Source organism: Meleagris gallopavo, chromosome 29, assembly GCF_905368555.1.
Source record: "Meleagris gallopavo chromosome 29, MGAL_WU_HG_1.1, whole genome shotgun sequence".
NCBI classification, from domain to species: Eukaryota; Metazoa; Chordata; class Aves; order Galliformes; family Phasianidae; genus Meleagris; species Meleagris gallopavo.
Window position 1 is genome coordinate 1,472,991 of NC_139432.1, and position 25,020 is coordinate 1,498,010.

The window sequence follows — 25,020 nt, forward strand, 5'->3', positions numbered from 1 at the left end:
CCATCCCATCCACCAGCAATGATGCCATAAAGCACAGCTGGGAAAATAGGATAAAAAGATGGCAAATCCAGGAGGAATCTGTTTTATTTTTAATGGATATTCCAAAATATGAATGCCAGTGTGCATTACAGCCTTTCTAATGCTATTATGGCCACGTGATATTAGAAGTTTTTTCCAACCTTGATGACTCCTTGATCCTATGGTATGCACAACGCAAGGTTTTTTTGCAGGCTCACCCAAAAGTGCTGGGAAAAGGGAAATTTGGGGATGCGCTCCCACAAATCTAGCAGCAGGAGGGCACAGCCCTGTGCATGGTGCTCCTGCCCTGCTTGGTACCAGCCTGCCTGTGCCTGCAGCCAGCTCCTGTGCTGCTGCTCCACATTTGGCTCATTCATGAGAAAACAAACCTTACTCATTAGGCTCACGGATTGCCATAGAAACAGCTCTCCTGCATGGCCAGAGCATCTCTGCTCTGCCCCAGTTCTTCCAGCTCCCCTCCTCATGTAACACAGTGTAAGATCCCCGGAAGACAGCAGCCAGTCTCACGTCTCCGTGTGAACTGCCCCAGCTCCCTTCCTAAATCACTCAGAGAGGATTTTTGACGTCCTCCATCAAACCACTCCCATTTTAATTGCCACCGCACTGCCTCCAGCAGTGCCTGAGCTTTGGGGAGCTCTGTCCTAGCTCCTAAACTCCAAGTAATTAGATGAAATTGCTTCAGTCTGACATGTCCACAGCAGAAAAACACGGCACAAACAGCTTTTATGGAGAACCCCCTGCTAGCACTGCCTTTGCTTTTGCTGACTCAGCAAGCACAGCTTGCTTGCAGTGTCCCCATCTGCAGTGCTCCCTGGGTGCTTCCAACACTACTCTGCGTTAACACCACCAACCTGGAAAATGTTTCTTAGAAGTCACTCTGCTGGAAGGCTCAGCTGCTGCAGAAGGAGGAGAAAAAGTGATTTTTTTTGTTGCTTCTTTCGACTGACAGCTCATTTTCAAACAACATTGAAGGAAATCACACCGTCATGGTTTGCTTTTGACCATGGTGATATAAAACATGCAGTTTAGGACTGCAATAATGGGCTGGACTCAGTCCTCTGGGTGATGTTCATGGGGTTTTCCTCCTTTTGCTCTGACTTATGGCAGGAATAGCACATGCCCACCCCAGCCGTGGAGATGAGGTATTAAGAAAAGACTCAATCTGGGCCCTGAATCAGAGATGCTCATTTGGGCTGGGAGGAGGTAGGTGTGCCCTGGGGGGTAATTAGACAAGGCAGTAGTATGCTTGTGCTGCAGTGGTTGTAATTAGTAGTTGTAATTAGGCTATAAAGTGACCTTATTGTGTCTCATGGGCTAAGGCTTTGTGGTACAATCTTAAACCTGTTCCAGAATGGCTGGCACTGAGCAGCAATGAGCCCTGCCCTCTGCCAGCACTGAAACTGGGGCAAAGCCCACAGAAGGGGAGACATGCTTTAGCAAAGAGCCTCCCAAATTCTGCTTCACTGTCATCTTCTTTCCTGAAGGAGGGATGTGAAGAGGGAGGGTTTTTATTTCATTTCTTTTCTCTCAGCTAGTTGTCTTCCTAACACAGTCCTTTGCAATTGCTTTTTATAATAGGAAGAATGAAAAATAATTAAGGTTGGCAGTAGGAAGGGTAGCATTTGGGAAGATTTAGAGCAAATCTCAGCATTTATGCTTCTTCCTACCTAAAATAAAGTCCTCGAGGTCCTTGCTGCAGGCTGTGAGTGGGCTCACCCAACCGACTGGCTGCTGGCTGTAACCCAATAGGTGCTCTGGGGCAGCACAAAATGACTGTCAATGGATTTATGGAAGGGTAGGGGATGAAGAATGCCCCCCATGGGTCTCCAAGGCCATTTCCTCCAATAGCTGATGCATCCAAACCCACAGCAAAGTGTGCCCAGGCCACGCAGCATCTCAAGAGTGAGTCTGGGGAGGTTGAGCAGCACGAGGACAGGGCTTGGCCTGTGGTTGGGACATAGATGGGGCAGGAGCTGTTCTGGACTTCAGCAGGTGCTCACTGTGCCCCTGAAGATCCCTTTGCCTTCACTGTCACCGAGGTGTTACACTCCAAACGAGTGCTAATAGAGCTGCTCATTTTCTCCAGCCCACCAGACTTCTCACAAGACACAGCAAAACACTGCTCTGCTTTAATTGAGAAGTCTCCACCTGGCGCCCGCCCACCAGGAACCCACACCCTTCGTTATCTCTGGGATGAGCACACACAAGCACGTCGTAATGAATGAGCCTCACTGAAATGCTGCAGCCTCCAGGTGTATTTTGGTACCCGGGGACCTGGAGAGATGCCTTGGCTTAAAGATATATTTGGTGGCGACTTTGCTGAGATGCTTAGAGCTGAAGTTCTGCAGCCTTGATCTCTGCTGAGGTTTGATCACAGCAAACCCTCCATGAGAGTCTGCTCGCTCTCCTCAGTTTGATTCATAGGATAAAGAATGTTGGACAAGAGCACTGAGATCATCTACTCCAGCCATCGACCCACCATGCTGCATTGAGAGGAGGCAAGAGAACAGGGAGGAAAAAGAGAGGCAATGAGGCAGGAAGGTCAGGAGCAAAGGCATTGTGGCCAAAAACAGTAGGGAGAAAATTATTTTGCTCCCTAGCTTTCCAAATACCTACCCAGGATTTGGGTCTAATGACGCCGTGTCACATCGCATCCATCTGCACTGTGAAGTGCCACTGCTGGGATGCAGGGATGGTGATGCACCCTGGGCCACGAGCTTCCCACCACTGGTCAGCATAAATAACGTGACTGTTTTGGTGCCAACCTGAAAGGATTCGTGCTGCTCTGCTTAATGAAACGCGTTCCTCTGGTCTCATTTAATCTCCTTGGAGCATGAGAGATTTTTGTAAAAAAGCAACCTGTCACACTGGGTTGGATGGTACTCAGCACATTTAGAGACTGCCATAGGGGAACCACAAACACCAAAAAGCCAATCAGGGATATTACCAGGGATGGAATCCCTTCTGTGACCCAAACTGTGAGGGTTGTGGGTAATGTATTGGAAACAAGAAGAGCTGTCCTCTTCCCAATCTGGAGCAAGGAGTGAAAAAAAACCACACATCACTTCTCAGGGAGCAATCAGCACATAGATGAGACCCAGCGGAGGCACCTCGGTGTGCAGACGAAATGTGGGACTTACCCTTTGCTCTTGGGTGGCCACAAAGGTCTGGAATCCAGGGGCCACCCCGAAGCCGAGCTCCTGGACAAACGGCGGCTCCGACTGGCTGTGGATCTGAACTTTGACTCCAGCCTCGAATGTCGTCTCTTCTGGAAGAAGAAGGCAGGGGATTAAGCTGGGATTGGTGGGATGATGCCACTGGGGACTTTTGTCTGGTCAATACTGCTCAAAAGGAGATATGCAGGCAGGAGAGCATCGCTGGGCTGATGAGGGGCTGGGCACGATGGAGGGAAGCACCAAGGGATGCTTCTCCCTGTTGGGATCACAACCATCTGCTGGCTCCTGGTCCTTCACTGCTTTCTATCCCAAGGGCTTGATGTCAGCATATGTCAGAGAGCTGTGATTTCTCCATACTTTCAAGACAAAAACCAGGAGGTGACATCCATTTTCTGGCTGCTTATTTGCAGAACTTTAAATGCACTCCCACACGACTAAAACAAATACACTTCTCCTTCCCAAAAAGTCAGTTCTAGTATCCGTATGGTCTCTGATACCAAAAGCACAGGTGCACCCACCTCTGCTGCCCCGCAGCCTCACCTCTGGCACTGACACACCTGAAGCCTATTGCAACATAACATGGGCAATGAAACAAGTGTAAAATCCCAAGCTTCAGTTGCTCCATGCACAAAGGCCCTTTGCAGCTCACGGGCTCAAACTCATGACCCTGTTATGGGTTTCCTCACTTGGCTTATGTGACATCCTCACATCTTGAGCTACTCTTGCACCAAACTGATAACAGGCTTTCTGAAGCTGAGTTAAAGGATGCAAGTCAGACCTGACTGGGCTGATCCAGCACTTTGGCTCCTCTATCACACAGGCATCTTCCCCCACAGGGGCACAGAACACTTCTCTCTTCGGCTTTGCTGCTACAGCCTCACATCCAAACCAACTACAGGGAGCATGTGGGTTTAAGAGGTGGGGGCTCACTGGCAAAGGAACTCATCAGTTATGCATAGTATGGTCTAAACACACAGCAACCCACTAATAGGAATCCATGCCCAGGGCCAACAAATGCCGCCTAAGCATCTGAAGAACTTCTGTTTGGTGATGAATCACTCTTTATTTTCTTTGCTTACTATCTCTTGGTATTTTTCTACTATTTTATTATGCTTTCCAACTTTTTACCAGCACTGTATTTGATCCAAAACAAAACCAGAAGGAAGGAATGTCAGCCCCAGACCTCTTTGATAGCTGCCCATCCCTCAAGGTTTCAGCACTCAGCTACACAAAGCCATGGCCAAACTGATCCGGGAAGCCACTCCTGTGCCACTGAACTTCCCAGTCCAAACACAAACAACTTCATTCGCCTTTTGGGAACAATCAGCATCAAAAAGCCCTGCTGTGACTGTGAGGTTGCTTTACTCATTGGCCACTTGAATCTTAACACTCTGTGCCCACAGCATCCAGCGCTGCTCTCTGGCATTTTATCTCAGCATCCTTTACCAACCGAGCAGCTGGAGCAAGCTATTAGTATTTATTAGCATTTGACCTTTTTAAAGCTCAGCTTTCCTACCTCCAAAACAATTTGAAGATAAATAGGATTTATTAAATCAGTTACCTCCCCAGGTCTCTCATACTCCTGCTAAACCCAGGTGGTCAGCAAGCTGTCCGTGTGCCTGGCTCCAACCATTTGGAGTTGGACTCTGAACCAGCTGGAGGTGTATTATCTGCATCACCACTCACTCTTTATCACACATTCCCATTGATCAACACCTCCAGCATTTGTGCTAATCCTGGCATCGGCTTTGCAATACTCCTCTGCAAGCTAATTGTGTATTTTTACTTCCATGTGACAAAATTGCTTTTAGTAGTAAACAGTGTCATGACGGGGGCATGGCAGCATCACTGCTGCACGCTGGGGTGGATGAGCAAGCTGCAGGTGTTTCCTATGTAAAATGCCACATCAGCGCAATAACGGCATAGAAAGGATGAGTTTGTTTTGGATATTGCTGAACTGAAGACTCATGGAGCAAGATTGGATGTAACCACAATTGCCTCCACTTTTGCCCAAGACACAGTGACCATGATCTGAATTATCTCTGCCAACCTCTCGTGATGGGAGTTGTTGTAAACAACACAGCCCTATTACCAAGACAAGGTAAAGACAGGATAAGAGAAGATATGGGAGAATGGTTCTAAACTAAAAGGTGAGAGAGTTAGGAGGAAATTCTTTACTCAGAGGGTGCTGATGCCCTGGCACTGCTGCCCAGAGCTGTGGGTGCCCCATCCCTGGAGGTTCCCATGGCCATGAGTGGGACTCTGGGCAGCCTGAGCTGGTGGGGGGCAGCCAGTCCACATCAGGGGTGGGGCTGTGGGGGCTTTGAGATCCCTTCCAAACCAACCATGCTGTGGTTCTATGAAGCCTATTACCAACAACCACAATAAAAACCCGTTGTATTTGCCTTTGCCTTGTTCTCCCATAATTTGGCTAATCTCCCTCCAAGGTGATGGGTGGACACTGGGTGGATGTTGGCATGCCCAGGCTCCCTGTCCGGCTGCTCAAGCCCTACACTTGCCCACACACACAATCCTCACTGAAGATCCCCTCCCTACTACCACCTCCTCAGCAGCAGCTCCCCAAAACAGTGAGAGGAAAAGAGCATTCCCACCGAGCCTTTGGGAACACCCAGCATCCTCATCCACCCCATCACTGCCAAGGCAGCCATATGCCAGAACCACGGGCTTCCACCCCTTCCCATCGCCGCCTCCCACTTCTCCCTATCCCATTATTTCCACATGACGCCCACTCACCCAACCCTCCCCAGCTTTGTCTGGTGTTGATCCCCTTCCAACACTTCCAGGCGATGCCATATGCTTCCTTCACTAATTACCTGACAAGTTGGAGGAGAAAGCTTGTATTTAGCTGCACTTGTTGGGCAACGGGAGCTGTTTTGTCGAAACACTTTCGGTCCGAAATTATTCTGCCCATTTCTGCATCTGCCTCGCATTTCCCAGGGTCAGCTCTGACTGAATCCCAGGCATTTCCCCAAGTGCTGTGCACTGCTCTGTCTCCGTGGATAAACCACTGTGCGTCCAGAACATGAGCAAGCAAACAAGATATGGCCTGCAAGTATCTGCAAAAGACTTAAGTGACAGGCTTTCCAATTTAACATAGAAAATCCTGGCTGGAAACCATCACACACGGGGAAGGGAATGGATTTACTACATTGTAGAACAAAGTCTGGTTTTAAAACAAACAGTTATTAATTTTCGTCGCTGATAAAAACAAGAAGAGCAAAATAAACAGCACAGTTTAGAAAGGCTGCCAGAAGCACGAGAGCATTCATAAAATCATAGCATCACCACGGTTGGAAAAGACCTCCAACATCACCCAACCCAACCGTCCACCTGTCATCAATATTCCCCACCTCATTGCTCCTTCTGCAGGAAACACAGGTGAGATGAAACTACTGAAAACCTTTGTCTGGCTCAGGTGCCAGAGAGATTTTAAAGATAAATTCAAGGGAACTGAGGTTTGGTTTGTACCATATCATTTTTAGACCAATTTCGTGATTTTGGGAAGCCCAAGCAGAGATCTTCATCCAATATCTACTCCTTTTTTTCAGAGAGCAGCACATACACATTTATTTCTTCATGCAGCCCATATGGGAAATAGAGAAAATCCCCTTAATGACTGCCTTTTAAAATACATAAATACATATTACTATACACAGGGCAGTGTTTCCAAACAAATACTGAGCTGCTCTTTTTGTTGAAGGATTACAGTAGCGTTAATTAAAGTGGGGATGAATTCAGCACGTGCTTCAGGCTGGCTGCAGAGCACTGCATGCTGCAAGGTGCACAGCTTTGGAAGTGACCACTGCTTGGAGAAAAACAAAGCAGATCCCACCCGGCTCAGCCTGGTCCATGGTTTCTCAACCATGTCTGTATTAGGTGACCTGGAGGTTTAGTTTGGATAGAGCACAGAGCTAGGAGGTTTGGTTTCCCTTGGATGCTCCTCGTACTTTGCCTCAGTTTCCCCATCTGTAGAATGGGTGCAGTGTTGCTACTGAAGTCACAGAATGACAGAATCAAAGGGGTTGGAAGGGACCTCAAGAGATCATTGAGTCCATCCCCCCTGCTAAAGCAGGTTCCTTACAATAGGTCACACAGGTTGGCATCCAGAGGGGTCTTGACTATCTTCATAGAAGGGGATTCCAGCACCTCTCTGGGCAGCCTGTTCCAGCGTTCCATCACCCTTACCATAAAGAAGTTCTTCTGCATGTTAGTACAGAAGTTCCTATGCACTACTTTGAGAACTACTTTGAGGACAGTACTCCTTGTGCTGTCTCTACACACCGTCAAGAAGAGCCTGGGCTCATCCATTTGCCTCCCACCTCCCTTCAGATATTTATAAACCCATCCTCTCAGGTTGACCAGACCCAGGTCACTCAGTCTTTCTTCATACAGATGATGCTCTGGGCCCTTTACCATCTTTGTGGCCCTCTGCTGGACTCCTTCTAGGAGATCCCTGTCTTTTTGGAACTGGGGAGCTCCAAACTGGACACAGTACACTCAATGTGGGCTCACCAGGGCAGAGCAGAGGAGGAGGATCACCTCTCTTGACCTCCTGGCCACACTCTTTTGAATGTAACCCAGGATCCCATTGGCCTCTTGGCCACCAGGGCACATTGATGGCTCATGGCCAACCTGTCATCCACCAGGACCCCCAGAGCTTCGCTCTTCAGGTTATCCCCAAAACTGTACTGATGTATGCAGTTATTCCTCCTCTGGTACAAGACTCTACGCTTGCTCTGGTTAAAACTCAACAGGTTCCTCTCCACCCAACTCTCCAGTCTGTAGGTTGGTGGGCTGGAATATTCTCCAGTGCCTCTTCTACACTCTGTAAAGCACAATTCACGTTGCATGGCCATGTCCCTGTCACCACCAGCCTATTGTCCCCATAAATCCCTCCAAACCTTTGTCAGACAACACAGAAACATGGCAGTAGGAAAAGGAGGAGAAAATAAAAATAAAAGGGGAGCATGTGCACAGTGAGCAATTTTGCTCAAGAGCTTCTTTCATGGAGCAGAGCAGCACATAAACCTGATTGCTGGGATGGGTCGGAGCAAAGATGCTGATTGCTTGTGGTTGTTGTATTTCTGGTTGGGTTGATGGCACAGTGATGCCGTGGAGGTGAAATGCATCTGGGAGGCTCAAGGGCACTGGCTGAGCATACTGGGCTCATTGCACCCATGGAGCAGCTTGTAGGGGTTTTGCTGCCACAAACACATTGTGACTGTGCACAAAGCTCCGGCAAATGCATAACACTCTCACATTTTTTGCTAGACAAAAATTTATTGATTACATATACTTAAACAAAAAGTCATGGGAAGGTAAGTCCTGGAAAGCTGTACTCAGCTAAGCTCAACAGGAGAAAATATGGAATTACACTGAAACCCATTTAACTACAGCAAAACCAGCCCTGATCCCTTGTGCATGCTCTTGTTCCCGTGGATGTGTTGTGTTTTTCTGCAGCTAAAGTTGCTTGGTAACAAGATGAAGTGAGGCTGAAATAAGAGTATTTACAGTAGGGTTTTGGGGAGGGGGGGGTTGACAACATCCGCCTGACAGGCGATGGAGCCAACACAACTTTCCCACTGAAAACAATCTCTAAACATTTGTCCTGCATGTTTTGCTATTCTGGGCTCTGCTTGGGCTGCTTGGGAGGAAGTGGGGATGAGGAATTTCCCTGGAGTGACCTAGGGACAAAGTGCCCATTGGGGTGTTGTCTGATGGGGCTGGGTGGGAAGGGGGTGATGCTTGAGAAGAGAAAAATGTCCCTGTAGGGGCTGGAGGAGAGGGAAAACCCAACCCCCTGTGTGTGGCCTTCTGGGGAAGCATGATGGGATGGATGGTGTTGCATTCAGTGGGTTCTATATAGAGGACTGCTGGAGGCCACTCAGCCCTTTGGTTATTGCCACAGGTTCCTCAACCTTGTTCCTTCCACTTGGACAAGGACATCACCTCCAGCTTCACCCCCTGCTCCCTCCATGCAGCCCTTTAAGGAATGGGGCTGTTTTCTCTGTTTTCTATGCTTGGAGGCATGGCAGGGGGCTGTGCTGCTGCTGCATTGATCCGGGCTCAGTTTGTACCCTGCTGAATCTCCCTCCATCGCAGGAGCGAAGTGACAGCCCCAGAGTGATTCATCCCATCCCAGGGCAATGCCTACAACAGGATGAGTCACAGCCAACACATTGCAGCTTCCCACAGCCCACTGAGCCAGGCAATTCCTTCATCCCCCCAGCAGCTACGATACACACTACAGAAACCCAATGGGAAATTCAGCTGCTCCCTTCCAGAGCTGAGAAACCAATAGGAATACAGCATCTCTATTAAATCATTCCCCCAACTAAGAAATCACACCTTTGGTAAATACGTTCAGAAATCTTGCATCTGGAACGTTCCTGGGGCTGTGATGGGAGCACAGAGGGCTCACTGTCCTCAGTGGCTTTGTGGAGGGGACAGGAGCATCACTGTGATCCAGATATATTCATCACCATGAGATGACACCTGGCTGGTGCTGCTCTTGGCTTCAGCAAGTAGGGGTTTGCACAGAGAGGCCAAAATAATCATAGAATCATTGGAAGGGACCTTTAAAGGTGAGGGGAAGGGGAAGAGGAAGGGGAAGGTGAAGGGAAGGGGAAAAGGGAAAAGAAAAGGGAAAGGGAAACGGAAAGGGAAAAGGGAAAGGGAAGGGAAAAGGAAAAGGAAAAGGAAAAGGAAAAGGAAAAGGAAAAGGAGCTCTGTGCCTGTGAGGAGAGTACTGCATCCCACATGAGGCTGCGCAAAACCATCACCGTGGTGGGATTTGGCCACTGCATGACTCCTACATGATAAACTGAGATAAGAAGTCATGCAGGAGATAGACTCCAAAACACGAGGTAATGCTCCGGGATGTAAGGCAACATTCTACCTTGGTGGGATGCAAAACTTTTCCTACCATTCCTTACCTTAACCCCCCAGTGAACACTTACTGGGGTGATTTTTGCTCCATGACCAGTGTCTGTGGTGGGGGAGGGCAGGAGCTCAGGGCTGGGGGCTGCTCCCCTGCTCCCTGCATTACGAGCTCCGCACCGCGCAGCCGCGCTCCATTACTCACCAAGTAACAGAAGGTGTTATAATAAACTACATTAAGCATAGCAGCTATTTTTAGTTAAGCATATTGCATTTGCATACTAAATCTGAGGGGCCATATGTCTCGAAGTATATTATTAAAAAGCCTCTTACATAATATAAGGAGCAAGCCGAGACCGAGGATGTTAAAGTGGTTTCAATGGACGGCGTGGAGCCCGCAATGAATATTTCAGTTCCTTGTTTCAACCCCTGTTAAGTTTAACAAACAAAACAAACATCTCCTAACCTGTATCCTCACAGCAGGGCAGGGAGGGTCAGTCCTGCTGGGTGATGCTGCTTTTAGGGCTGTTTTTTTCAGGGGGAAGGGACAAATACTCACTTCCCACCTCCACATCCTATAGGATTTGCATATTGCAGGGATGGAAGATGTAAGCCTGGATGTCATTGCTGCCTATGTCCAGGTCCTGAGCAGCCACCACAGGAAAAATGTGAGCCCGGGAGGAGAGCTGAAAATGGGATGGGGTCCCCGGAGCTGAAATGCTGCCCGAAAGCTGAAGCGAGGAGGGGAGAACTGCTCCCTCCGGCTGCTGCCTGCATCCCACACAGAGGGAGCTCCCCCCAGGGCTTCCCATCTGCCAACTGCACCCCAGCAAGGAACAGAAAGGAGCTAAAAATATATATATATAACAATAATAATACTGACAAAGGCCACACTTTAAAGGCACAGAAGCAGTTCTTGCACATCCTTCCATCCCCCCTCCCCAGGAGCCTCGCTGCTTTGCCCAGAACATCTTGAAATATTAAACAGTCTGAAAGCTGCTGCTAATTTCAGCTCATGAGGAGTCAGATGGAAGCAGATCTCCCAGCGCCCAGGCTGGGTCCTGGCAATGCTGCTGTCCTCGGGCACATGGGAAGGAGATGCCATCCCAGCTGCATTAGGCAGAGCTATTGTGAGATCTGGTTTAGCAAGCTGGAGGTTCTGGGAGGTACCAGGGAGATCTGCCAGCCTTGAGCATCACTGGTGCATGGGGAACACCTCTACATCCCAGATGGGATGGGGACACCTCCCTGGGAATGTGGTCCTGTGGGAGGGTGCAACAAAGTGGGACAGAATAAGAAGAAATAGAGAAATGGGGGTGGGCATAAGCAAGGGACAACCTCGTGTGCAATGAGGATCTACAAGGTGCGTGCCACCAAGGTACAGAGGTTGCTGGACTGATACATAGCACCAGTGCTGAATTGTCCATGCCAAGGGATGCTTCTCAGGTTGGCACAAGAGCCACCCAGCTGGGATTTACTCCTGCTGCTTCTTCATCCTGCAGGGATGTGAGTTCCCTCTCTGGCTGAGCATGCACCTCCCCAGCACCTGCCTGATTTTATCACTTTGCAGCCGCTCTGATGATAATAACTGCTTACAACTGTTCATTTTCTACCAGCCCATCTCCAGGAAGAAACTCCCCACCAGACCCTGCAGCCACACCCCCACCTGGGGGACAGCTCTATTCATTTTGCATCCTTTTGGAGAGAAGCAATTTCTCAAGACAGAGCCAGGCTGGGTGGGAAGGCTCCAGAATTAGAGAGGCATTCAATAAAACCAGCTCTGGAGCAAGGACATTTGAAGAAAGGCACGGGCAGAGCAGGTCACACTGCCTGGAGAAACCTTGACTTGGCATGCTCTGACATCTCTGGTTATGTCTGTTTAATCTGCATTGTCTATAAATGTCAGTGTTTTGAATGATGTAATTTCCAAGCACTTCAGTGAACTCGGTGACTAAGTAAACACTTCTTTTAATGGAAAAGGATGCACATCAGATGTGTTTTTTGATTACAAAATGCCAGGAAAGAGCTACACTATCAGCCCAATTGGGGAAAAAATAACCAGATTAACTAAGTATTTAAGGTACATCAGCAAGGGAAATGCTTCTCTTGCTCATGCATTTGTGTGAGTGTCGGCCAGGAAGGACCCAAAGTCGACAGATGATTTTTTTCAGAAGTGAGGAAGGGGCAGAAAAATAAAAAAAGAGCCCCCAGATCCCTGCTTGATGAGAGGGAGAAAAGCAGGTAAGCGTAGATCTCACATCTAAAATAATGCTTCAGCTGCAGGTCATGCTGGGGATATTTAGGACTTTGCTTTTCAACCCTACACTTGAATCCCAGCGACTCTCCTTCATACATTCCCACACTGAGTTCTGGTTCCTCCCCATTTCCTTAGAACATTCCCCACTCTTTACCCCAACAGTTTGTCAGGATGGGGGCTCCTCCAATCTCAGCTCCCCACTCGCACACGTTCCCCACTCCCATCATTCAGACTCCACTGAGCCCTTGCTGTCCAGACAATCATTCTTCCTTATTTTGCACAGTCAAGGCTTGCCCCATCTTACTGAAAAAGCCTTGCTGCTTCCTTGCAACATCAGCACCTCCAGCCCCCAAACTGCCATACCCTTGCTGTCCCCCAGCCCTCTCCTCTCGCACCAGCACATATGGAGGATGCTATATATAAAAATATTTGCATTGTGTTGCTGCCCACGGCGAGGCCAGCAGGGCACGGACGGATCTTGTATGGCAGCAGGCAGTCTAATATTTCCTTCAGATAAAAATAACCTGTGAAAATCACATCTTGTGTGGCGCTGCTGGGGAAGCGGGGCAGCCCACTGAGCTGCCAGGAAGTTTGCTGGAGGGGGTGGAAAAAGAAAATCCATCACTGCTAACCTGGAGGTTTAAGTTGACAAATGGTGGGTTGATGTCAGAAGTTACCTCTGAGCTTTCACAAGGCATGGTGAGGAAGGGGTAGCAGGAGAGAGGTGAATTAGAGCAGCTGGATGGAGCATGAGATGTGGCTTGAACCAGATTTTGGACAGGTGAGGTGGGGTTTGCAAAGAGGCAGAGCAAGGAGAGTGCTCAGCTCTGTTTTTTTGACATCTCAGAGCTGACCACGGTTGCTTGGGTTCATAAAATCACTGAATCACAGCATGGATGGGTTGGAATGGACCTTAAAATAGGGGAATTGGCAGGTCTGGGTGAAGACTGCAGCTGATGACCTCAAAGGCCTTTTCCAACCAAAACGATCTAAGAGAGCTTTGGTAGTGAAAGCACATCGGAAATTCCATCTTGGGTTCTGGTTGCAGGATGGATGGGGTGATGAGAGGAACACACCATAGGAGCTGGGATGGGCAGAGCCTGAAGTTTGGGAGGAGTCCAGCACAGGTTGGGTTGTGCAGTGTTTGGTGAGACAAAGGCTGAATGTGGATACGAGTCCTCTCTGAATACACCCAAGGCAAACACCAGAAGGGAGCATTTCCATCAACAGGAAAATGTTTGCAAAAAGTAAATAAAATAAAAGAAAATAAAATCCAAGCTAGATAAGCCGATGGTGAAGAAGCTCAGTATGGAAATCAAATGGTCTGGAAACAACAAGGTTTTGTGGGTCCAGAGAGGCAGCTCTTCATAAGCAAAGCCAGGTGGTCGAGAAGACCCTTGGGTCATGAAGATGCAAAAGCTGCCTTCCACATCCCCCTGTCTCACCTGACCCCAATGATCTGCACCATGACAGCATCTTACAGACCCCAATTCCAACCCCAAGAGAAAATTTTGCCCCTGGAAAGCTTAGTTCTGGCCCTGTACTGGGGTACAGAAAGAGAGTCCCTGCACCGCTGCCCATTATTCTTATTACATCAACGGCTCACATGGGTTCTTGTGTATCCACAGCCTATGGTGGGGAAGCAAAATGGCCAAACCCAACCCCCAACAACTTGGTCCCCTCCCTTGGCTGCAATGGGATGGGTTAGAGCCAGAAGCCAGAGGTGAGAGGGATCCTGCTTATGAGCTTGTGGCTTTCTTAAGCTCAGTATGAAGTTGTATTGCTGTAATAATGCTTAATTATTGTTTTTATTATTGCAGTATTTATGGCAGCCCACAGAACATCCATACTAACAAGCCCATGAGGCCATTGCTATCTACAGAAATAAATATCTGCACTGGAGGGCATGAGTATGAGACACTGAAGATAAATTGCTGCTGGCTCCTGGGACAGAGTATAACAAACTGCTGTGTATCCTTAAAATGTGTCAATTTTTCCCTTGGGAACATGCTCAGATAAGAACTCGCAGCATGACAAATGCATCTCCATCAGACTATCACTGAAATAGACAGGATTTTTTGCCATCTCCTCTCTTCCAGAATTGGCTCTGATACTGCTCACACTGGGGCTGCAATGTGGAGCTGGTTTAGCTCTCCCCTTGAATTACATTGGAGTAAGACCTATGTGACCTGGATATCCTGGAGGTTGGAAAAGTGATGGAGAGAGGTCCCTGGCTCTGAGAAAACTAGAGATTGCAGAAAAGCAAGGAGCACTGCACCTAATTAGGAGCCTTTGGGAAGACTCAGTGGGTAGTGACACACTGGCACAGGCTGCCCAAGGAGTTTGTGGATGCCCCATCCTTGCAGGCATTCAAGGCCAGGCTGGATGTGGCTCTGGGCAGCCTGGGCTGCTGGTTGGTGACCCTGCGCACAGCAGGGGGTTGGAACCAGATGAGCACTGTGGTCCTTTTCAACCCATTCTATGATTCTATGATTCTATGACTACCCCATGGAGTGAACCACAGCAGTGCATGAGGCCAATGCTGGAGGAATTGCTGCCTGGCTTTTCTCATGCTGACCTTACACTGGAAAGAGAAGAGGCCTTCCCATTTGTACACACACATCTGACAGAAGGCAATGGCAATCGCTTCCCTTCTCCGCTGCTCACGCTCTCCAAAATATTTGAGTAACGACATCATGTAATATAATTTGTCACTCGGCCAAGTTTCGCAGATGGCATTTCCCTTTCTAATCTTTATAAGCTTCTACTTAAATAGTAGTTGTGGAAGTAATAACTACAACAAAAATATTAAATCCGATAAAACAAAACACAGTCGCAGCCCTCTCTCTCACAAAGCTCCCCAGTTTTTCAGTGTATTTGGTAGCAAACTACTCGTCCCAGTGGCTGCATGCCAAACACAACCCTAAATAGCCCCCAAATGCTTTGTTTTTTCTTTTCTTTTTTTTTTTTTCCACAGGTAGTGATGGTTCTGCGTGTCACACATCTCTCTAACAGCTCATTTGTATTGCTACATGGCTTTGCAATCTCACTCTGCTGTCCACTGAGCAGGAAAGTCACCCAGCTCCATCGCATGGGAGACCCAGGCCCACTCTTGCCCCAGGGATGCACCAAGCCATTGCCAAACTCTGCAGGATTGCCATTTACCCTGTCCCTAACTCTCCAGTAGAGGTGGGTTTGGTTTCCCTCACTCCTCCATGGACGCAAGGGACAACAGAAGAAGACATTCAGCAGAAGACCCCACATGGCAGTAAGGGGCAATGGCTGTGCCTCTGTGATGCCTGGAGCTCCAACCAAAGCCCCCCAAGACCCATCTGAGCGAATGAAGACCTCACAGCACTGAAGATTTTCTCTCCCATTCCATCATCCCTCTGCACATTCGACCATTAGGGATCCATGAATGCAGAGCTACAAATGATGCTCTTCCAGCTGATGAGACATCAGCTCTGTCTCTCTCTGCCCTCCTTTCAACCTCTATAAAGGCTGAATAATTAATCACGCTTTCTTCTTCCACTCTTCTGTTCTGCTCAGACAGTCTTTGCCTGCTCTCCAGCCACCCAGCACAGCTCTCTGGATGCTCTTTGCCATCCATGACTCCCCCAAGCACTTTGTATTCTTGCAACGAGACACAGTGAAGACAGCGCTGTGCTCTTAGAGATGCTCAGCATGGACCACTGGCTTTTTTGTTTTGTAAATGAGCAAGAGAGTCACTGAAAGACTGAGAATTTGGTGATGCTGGACAATGAAAATGTGGTGATGGTGAAATGAAGAGTTAGGTATGGACACCAAAAATTGGAGGATACCCTTAGAATGATGGAAATGCTTCTACAGGAGGGGAATAATCCTCCCACTGCTATCCACATCCACCATGCAAAGATTACTAAAATTGCTCTCAGGAAGTGCCTGGGAGGTCTCAAACGTTGACAGAGCCCCTGCTGCTATGGGATGGGACAAAGTCGGAGCAAGAGGATGATCCCTGCACCAAAGAGATTAATGAAATTAAATTTAATTAGCACTTGCAAGAGATTTTTATCTTCAAAGTGCTTCATAGCCACAAAGTCTCCCGGTGCTTCCATGAGATTGATTAACATGTGCTGAGCTTTTCATCTTCCAGGAGGGAAACGAAAATACTCAGGCAATGGTAAAGCCCAAAGAGGAGGTAATTACCCAGAGATAATGACATGGATTATATTCACCTAAAACACGCCAAGGAGCATCCCCAAACCTCACCAGAGTCACTGATACCACAGGGCCAGAGCACAGAAAATAATAATAATAATAATAATAATAATAATAATAATAATAATAATAATAATAATACAGATATTGGGAGGCACATCTGTGGCTGGTGGGGCTCAGCCTGCAGACAGCAGCCCCTGAACCTTGCTGCCTTGGCTGGAGCTATGGGCACTGCCCCATGGCCACAGCACCACACATTCCCAGCTCCTCTCCTGTCTCCTCACTCCCAATAACAAATTCCTGTTATTCTGAGCATCTCTCTGGGCTAAGGACACTTAACTTCACACGCCAGCCACAAAGGCTCAAATGAAAGCAGCAGCATGAAATGAGTGTTTAATTGTAATGCTGCATGACACTGCTTTGTAACACGGAGCTGCGATGCGAGGTGTGTTATCTCTGCTTTGCCAGACTTCCCAAAGCCAGCTTCTAGTCTTTATTCCTTTAGCTTTGCCTTAAATGAACACTTCCGGACTTTGGGGTGTTTTCTCGTTTCCTTTTAAGAGAAGCTTTTGAAGGACCTGCATCCTTTGAAGGATTTCCTTGTTAAGTCACTGAGATACATTTACAATCTTCATGATGTGACTGGGGACACCTGGGTGTGCTTACAGACTCCAGTCCCACTGAGGACAAACCCTTCTCCTCTTTTTAAGCAGGAGAACAGCAACAGCAGCAGCTTTCCCATCCACATCTGAATTCTGCACATACGTGTTTGTAAGGGGGATGTGGTGCTGGGGAAGGAAGGGATGCAATACCTGCAGCATATATGCACTTTGCCTTGCACCGTGATTTTGTGTGTGTGTGTAACCACACCAGCACAAACTGGACCTCCTGGACACTGTGTGGTGTACTGACTGCACTGGGAAGGGCTAAAACCACATTCATGAGGCAGGACTTCAGCACCAGGCTCACACTGAGGACCAGAGGGACAGATGGATGAAGTACAGGGATGCTCTGCGCTCTCTGGTGCTGCCCAGTGAGAAAATCCTTTACAAACAGCCCACACATTTCAAGCTCATGCTTGCTCACTGGCAGCCAAAGCAGCTAAGATGTTCTTCTTGACAGGTGCAGAGCACTGGTTTTGGCTCCACAGTCCTAGACTGGCTACCAATAAACATTTCTCCCAACTGTCAATGCCTACTACCATTTCATTTTAACATCAAGTCAAAATCTCTCCTTCCCAAAATAGTTTCCTCTCTCCTCTAGCCATGTTGCATGGCCAGCACCAGTCCTTGGGGCAAGCTGAGGTGGATCAACCCCTGGACAACCTGCTGGGAAACAGCAGAACATGCTCCACTGCATGAGATGAACAAATAGCATTTGCACCAGCTGGGATTGATCTTTCCAGCACTGCACTGAGAGGTCCCAAAGAGCAGCTCACAACAAACTGGAGCATGTTGTGAACTCGACAGTTTTAATGACACCATTGGACATGAGAACCTGAGCAACCTTTGAGCTTCCCCTCTATGCTCCTGCACTATTGATAAGGGTGCTCAGGCAAACGTAATTAATTTTTAGTGGCAGCCTAATTTCGTGGATGCTCTGGTTGTCAGGGGGCTGGCGCAGATGGAAATAATGCTGACCTTTTCTCCCTGGGAAACCTGGCTAATTGAATGAATTCTCACTTTCATTAGCAAAAGGTCCCAGGATGCAGCCAAACACAGCACATTTACAACACCCTCCAGGTGACACCGACTGCCTCCTAAAGGTCAAGTTGCCTCTTGATGAGCAGATGTAAGATTGGATCTGAGCTTGTTTCCTATTGCAGCAAGTCCTGCCCAAATCCCCAGTGTTCTTTATGCTAAAGGCTATTTATACTTATAGGTACCATTTGTTTCTTTGATGTTGGGAGGTGGGAATCACCATCCCTGAGATGTTCGAGAACAGTAGAGATGTGGCACTGACGGACATGGTCAGTGGGCATGGTGGGGTGGGTTGGGCTTGGGCTTGGGGATCTGAGAGATCTGTTTTTTCCAACCTTCCTTCGTTTTATGATTCTATGTTTGAATCCTCAGGAGAATGAACCAACCTTGTGCCAATGAGGCTTGGGGTGCTCTTCTATTGCCTTGGCTCCATATTGCCACCTGGTGCAGCCAAACCCCCATCATCACTTCACATAGAGCAGCTTTCCCCCTCTGCAGCACCAACTGCAGTTCAGCAGCAGCAGTTTTATGGCAGCATTTAATAGATCACACAAAGCAAGGTGAGATTTGTGTGCTCTACCTCATGTAGCAGGAAGGCTCGAGAGCAGCCAGGACAACTCAGCTCCTTAAGGACCTGCTGTCACACAACCGATGACCATCCCAGCACAGACAGGAGGTGCTCCCTCTCTCTGTTTTCCCCACTGCTTTTGCATGCTTTCACTGCAGGTCGTAATCTGAAGTACTTCTGGCACAGAGACGTGTCTGTAGGCTCTGAGCACACCTACCAGGAGCTGTCAAACCCAGTTGCTCGATAGGGAGCTGATACACAAGGTTCTCCTTCACATATGGGCAGATGTCAACCTTGCAGCTTGTGCGCCGTTTGTGGCAGCACCCACCCTTTGATTTTGTGCCTTTCTTGTGCTCAACACTCTCGCATTAGGAACAAGCCTCTCCTCTCTGCTAGGATGCAGAGGAAAAGCCAGAATCGGAGCAGCACCACAAGCACCTCTGTGCTACACAGTGCACTCCTGCTGTGCCAGATGCCAGAAGTTCCTATCGCATGTCTCAGCCCCTGCAGCTCCAAGGAAGCATTCTGCATGAGATGGAAAACGAGTTTCAAGGGGCTGTGCTACGCAGGGCCCCGGGATGCTCCCTTTGCACTAACACTGCATTAACCCGGTCAGCCTCTGAGCAAAGCCATCCCCCTCCAAATCCCAAAGTCCCTCCTGAAGTTTTTTACCAAATGAATTCAGTATCATTCACTTGCCTTAAACCGGTGTGAATTTCAAATGCTTTTTTGTTCCTTCCTCCTCCCAGAGGGAGCACTTTTCATCTGCCCACGCAGAAGAGTCACCCCATACATGGGGTATGTTGGAGAAAGCTGCAAAATGCTGCAGGAAGGCAAGTTAGTCCTGTGCACAGCTTGCCTTGCCTTTCTCCCTCTCTTTTCTTTTAATTTTCTAATTGATAGCCAACTTATATTGAGAACTGCCATTCTGCAGCAAGGTTTCACCTGCAACAAAGCTGTTCCAGGGCATGACTGCTCGCAGCCTCCTGTGATGGAAAGGAAATTAGGAAGGCTCTGGGAAGTCCTGTGGTCAGCACTAACCACACAAGGCTTAGAGGAAGAGCATTCCTGTTTTAAAATACACCAAAGGTTTGGCATGCACGTGCCTACTCGATAGCCCTGTGCAATGCTGCCCACGCAGTACCAGAGCACTCCTTCCTCCCACGGTGCACACCTGCTGCTACCATCACTTCCCCCACTGCTGGGCCATCTCCTACTTATTCTGCACTTACAGATCTGCTCTCCATTGCTAATAACCACTCCAATTCAAACTCCACAATGATGCACAAACCCTTTGCCTCCTTCCATCCCCCAAGCCCTGCAGTGCACGCTGCTGGCTCAGAGCCTGCAGACGGTTCCCCACAGTGTAAATCCATGATGATGCAGTCTGCAGCGTGACCTGGGGCTGCACGGGCTGCCTCCTCCTGCAGCATGTTTGGATTCAGACATCTTGCAAGCAAAGCAGGCTGAATTGACCAGGAACCGCTGCTGACCATATTAATATGCAGAAGTAAATTACAGTGATTGCTTTGTGCCTCTGCACAGCTGGCAAACGCAGCACTGCAGGGCTTGGGCTTGCTGATGCACCATGCACAGAGGTTGTACGGCTGGAGGCCAAGAGTCAGAGGTTGGAGGCTTTGGCAAAAGGGCATGGGGATACCCAACCCTGGGAGTGTGTTGCCAGCTTCCCCTCCTTGCTGAAGGAAACTTTGCAGCGCAGCAGCAGCAGCAGCAGTGCTTCACAGGCTGCTCTCTGCAGCACGGAGCTGCTGCTTAAATCTGAGGTGCCTGGCAGGAAATCCGGAGGGGCAGAGAAATCAAAGAAACCATGGAAACGCTCTCCAGTTGCGCCAGCTTTGGTGAACTTTGCAAAAAGAATTTTTCAGGGTTTGCAGCAGCGGCCTTCAGAACCCAGAGCTGCCCTCAACCCATCTGCAGCAGGACAGTGCATGAAGGATCAGGGCATCTGTGAGCTGAGAGCAGGGCCAGAAGCATCATTGTGGTGCTGCCTGAAAGGAGGAAATGCGAATGATTTCTGCTGGGCAGCCCTTTGGGCAGATCCCAAACCTCTGGCAGGTCCTAGAGATGCCAGAGGAAGGTGGGTGCTGCTGCTTGTCGCAGCATGGGACATTTTTCCCATCCTATTTCCCCCACTTTAACAACTCCAAGGGGACCAAAGCAGTTCTCAGAGCAGCCAGTGGCAGAAAATGTGTCTGAGCCACCTCCTAAAGCATCAAGGCTTGCGTGAAGACCCCAAAAATCAACATTAAAGCCATGCTACATTAATTTATTGAAATTCAGTTGGGAAGCGGAAAGAGATCTGCTGAATTAAGGTGGCTTCAATGAAGCAGAAAAGCAGAGGCACAGAAATTTGATGCCACTGAAATCACCTGCACTTCTGATTGACCTGGATGGATCTTAGAGCACAGAGTGAGCATCCAATGCACTGAGTACAGTGCATCCAAGCTTCCATCCATCCCTGGATGTCAGGAGCTGGAAATCAGGCATCCTCTGGTCTATAACAGCAACAGAAGACCCCACTGAGAACCCAAAAAATGCATTGCAATACTGTGGGATGTGCAGGGAAACAGGCTTGAGATCTTTCCTCTGCATGACCTAGATCCAGAGTCTCGCCTGTAGCCTGTGTTTTATACTGAATTAAATAACGGCAGCCCATAACACAACGTGTACATCTCCTAAGTGGATTGAAGCCTCAAGCTTTATAGATTTCATGCTTCTTTTTAGTGCAATTTTATAGTGCGTTTCTCATCGCTCTTTTTTTTTCTCTTCAGCGTGTTGCTTGATTAATTGCTATGAAATGTTCATCGTTATCCGACAATTCCTGAAACACAAATGCAGAACTCTCTGATTGTATTTCTTATTTACAGCCCTGTAGCCTGAGTGATTTCCAATTTACTGCACCGTTATATTAGGTCAATACATAATACCTTGGGCCACTCCAGAAAGATTAACCACAAGTGGATTCCCTTTCCAATCAAATAGTCCCTGCTGTAAATTACAGTTTCCTTTACTATGTTTGATTGCATTTCTGCCACTTTCCTCACACTGCAATAAAACAACCCCCCCCCCGCATCCCTGCCACTCTGTTGTGACAAAGATGAGCAACTGCAGAATTTGGGGGACACGGTGTCATTTTGCTCCCTACAGTTGCCTGAAGGAAGGTTGCACTGAGGTGGGGGTCGGTCTCTTCTCCCAGATAACAGCAAAAGGATGAGAGGGAACGGCCTTAAGTTGCACCAGGGGAGGGTCAGGTTGGATATTAGGAAAGAATTCTACAGAAGAGTGGTCAAGCATTGGCACAGGCTCAAGGAGGTGGGGGAATCACCATCCCTGGAGGTGTTCAAGGAATGTGGAGATGTGGCATTGAAGGCCATGGGCAGTGGGCATGGTGGGTTGGGTGGGCTTGGGGAACTCACCCATGCCACTTGCAGCCCATGGCTTGCTGCTTCTCCATTGGTTACTGGAATGAGTTTTCTCTGGTAAGCATTCTTCCATCTCACGTAGCACAGCTGTGCAAGCTGTTCTGCTGTGGGTTTTGTCTGTTTGGATCTTAATTCCCATGCGGATATCGTGACACCTGGAATGTTTAAAGCCTTCTGCAAAGCACACGGGTGATGTGAAGGCTTCAGACACAGGTTATTTTCCTAATCTTCTCATGATTAAAGTAAAATGCTAGAAAATATCAATCCCAGAGGTGCAAAATTCAGAAGACGAGGATTTCCAGCTCTTTTTTTCAAGCTCTTTTTCTTTTCTGTCGTCATTTTTCTTCCACCTGTCCCATGACTTTGACAATCCTGACACAGTATTTTGCGCCCCCAAAGCTGCTAGATGCCATGGCACCCAGGCAGTCAAAACACCCTTTCTTTGCACTGGAAAATCAAGACTGAAGCAGTCTGGGTGCTCACTATTCCAAAATTAGACTGCATATAAATTTAACATGCTCAAATAATGGGCTTGCATATGCACACAGTTGAGCAAAAGGTGTATTATTCCAACGCAAAGAACTTGTTAGACAGGATATTTCAGCTTCCCAAGATATTAATGGATACTCAGCAAAGGTCTTTTTTAGAATGATAATACACTTCACTTTGTTTGCCGAGTCGGTAACAATTAAATCACTTTTTGTATTACAAAGCCTGTGCCAACGTGACATGGCAGCAGCAGCTTCCAGAGCAGCCATATCCCAAACTATGAAGCAATATTTTCCATCTTAGTTTCTTACTCGAATTGCAAAGAACGATGGCAATGGCTTTTTTTTGTTTGTTTTTTTTCCTTAAAAACAGAGATCCTGAGGCATACAACCAGCAGCAAAATGAGGGTTTTTGACTGCACACCAGTCAAAATACATTTTTATGGCACCTCCAAATCTGGAGCAAAAACCAGAGGGGCTACGTGACCAAATACAGAGTATGACACCATTGTTATAAGTTTGCTTTAATAAAGATCAGCCCAGCACCCAAGAGAACCCAAACTCCATGTCAGTGAGGGTCTGAGGCATCTGAGATGAATGGGAAAGGTCCTGCAGGGTGCTCTGGCCATGGTTTGACTGAACTGGGGTTCTTCTGGGTGGCTGTTTTCTATGAGGAAGACAATCACAAGATGCACAAACCAAGGCCACCATGATGGGCAAGATAAACACATCTTTTTCAAGGTAGATATCTCCCTGATGTGATGGAAGATGGCCAACCCTCAGCATCCACGAAGTCCTTCAAGAAATGCCAATGCCACGTCTGGGACAAGGAGCAGCACAGGAGGCTGCCAGTGCTGATGGCTCTGGGTTTGAGCAGCCCCCCTGGAGGGATGCTGCAGAAGCTGGAATATGGAGATAAAAGGTTGAGCATCTCAACCCCACAAAAATTACTGCCCAAGAGGCAATGAAGAGAGCTGCTGAGTACAGGAGGGGCTATGGGGGAAATGGAGCAACAAAACCAGACTGTAGGAATGTGTGAAGAGTTGAACATAAGGATAGAGTAGGGAAGTTTAGGTTATAACAGAGATAATAACTCACTGGGAAGAAGGAACTCCTTCAATCCCAGAAGTATCCTCATCCCTACCTATGGATATGGCACTGCAGTGCAAAGATTCCACTCCACATCCATCCTTATCCCTCTCCTTGGTAAGGGCTGAAGCCCACTGCCATGACCTGAGTGTCCTTGACAATGCTTCCCACTGGAGAGCCAACTTTGCACAGTCCCAGTGGTAGCAGCTGAAGAGATTTAATTCCAAACACATTTATGTTATTATGCAAATATTTGGAAATGATCAACTCTTTCACTTACCTGCGAAGAGCTGAGTTAAGTGTTTCCATGGTAACAGCAACTGTTAACCAGTATAGTTAATATTTTTATTCTGGTAGTGTCCAGAGAGCCCAATGAAGATTGAAGACAGCTTGTGCAAGGAGCTGTATGAATGCGGAGGATGAAAAAGTCCCTTGTTGAAAGGCAAAGATTGTGTTTTATGAGCTTCAATGACAAGCACCAGTTCTACCCGGACCTGTAACAAATGGCCAAATGGGTTTGCAACAAGTCCAGCTGCTTTACCCACACCATTTAATTAAACAAAGAGCCCTATTTATATGGCTTCGAGTCCTACTGCATTTTGTGGTCAGGTATTGACTTTAATTGATAATCCAACTCAATCCAGCACCTGCAACATCAGTCCAGTTCCAAGGACATGAGGATCTTCCCCAAGTTTCTGGTCTTCAGCTGAGTACAAATTTATGTTAAATATGTGTGAGGGCGGCAGTGGGGCAGGAGATCATTGGGGCGTCTTGCACAACAACGGGGTACCTTGCACTGGTTTACACGTGATCAAAAGTCAAGGATGTACTCAAGAGACCCTAAATCCCGTAAGATTTTTGGAAAAAATGAATGCATTTGTGTGGGTTTTTTTTTTCTCCTTCACATTTCAAGTCTGCAACCAGAGCCAGATTACAAAGCACCTCTGCTTGAACTTTCCTGAAAAGAGCAACCAGAGCAAAAACTATCACCCCTCCCAAGCTCAGGATGATGGAGATGCTCACAGATTGTGGAGGAATCAGGCTGGAAACATCTCCACCACCACAGGCTCTCCTGTGGGCTTCCCTCATTCCTTTGTCCTCCCAGTTTCTTTTTCCACTTACATTTCTTTCTTTTCTTCACCTTCTGTATAACGACAGCCTGC

At 47.9% G+C, this 25,020-nt stretch overlaps 1 protein-coding gene across 4 annotated transcripts in view; it reads right to left on the bottom strand.

Annotated features, from left to right (window-relative positions):
* ASIC2 (acid sensing ion channel subunit 2) overlaps window positions 1-25,020 on the bottom strand; it is a 419,414-nt gene that overhangs the window by 13,067 nt on the left and 381,327 nt on the right. For 3 of the 4 annotated variants that reach the window (XR_014879982.1, XM_085210763.1, XM_085210766.1), the window contains exon 3: window positions 3,180-3,307. Coding sequence is in view for 3 of the 4 variants with exons in the window: in XM_085210763.1 (XP_085066889.1) it covers window positions 3,180-3,307 (128 nt within the window). In the remaining variant the exon portion in view is untranslated. The remainder of the gene's footprint in view (window positions 1-3,179; window positions 3,308-25,020) is intronic. The other variant, XM_085210764.1, reaches the window with a different exon arrangement.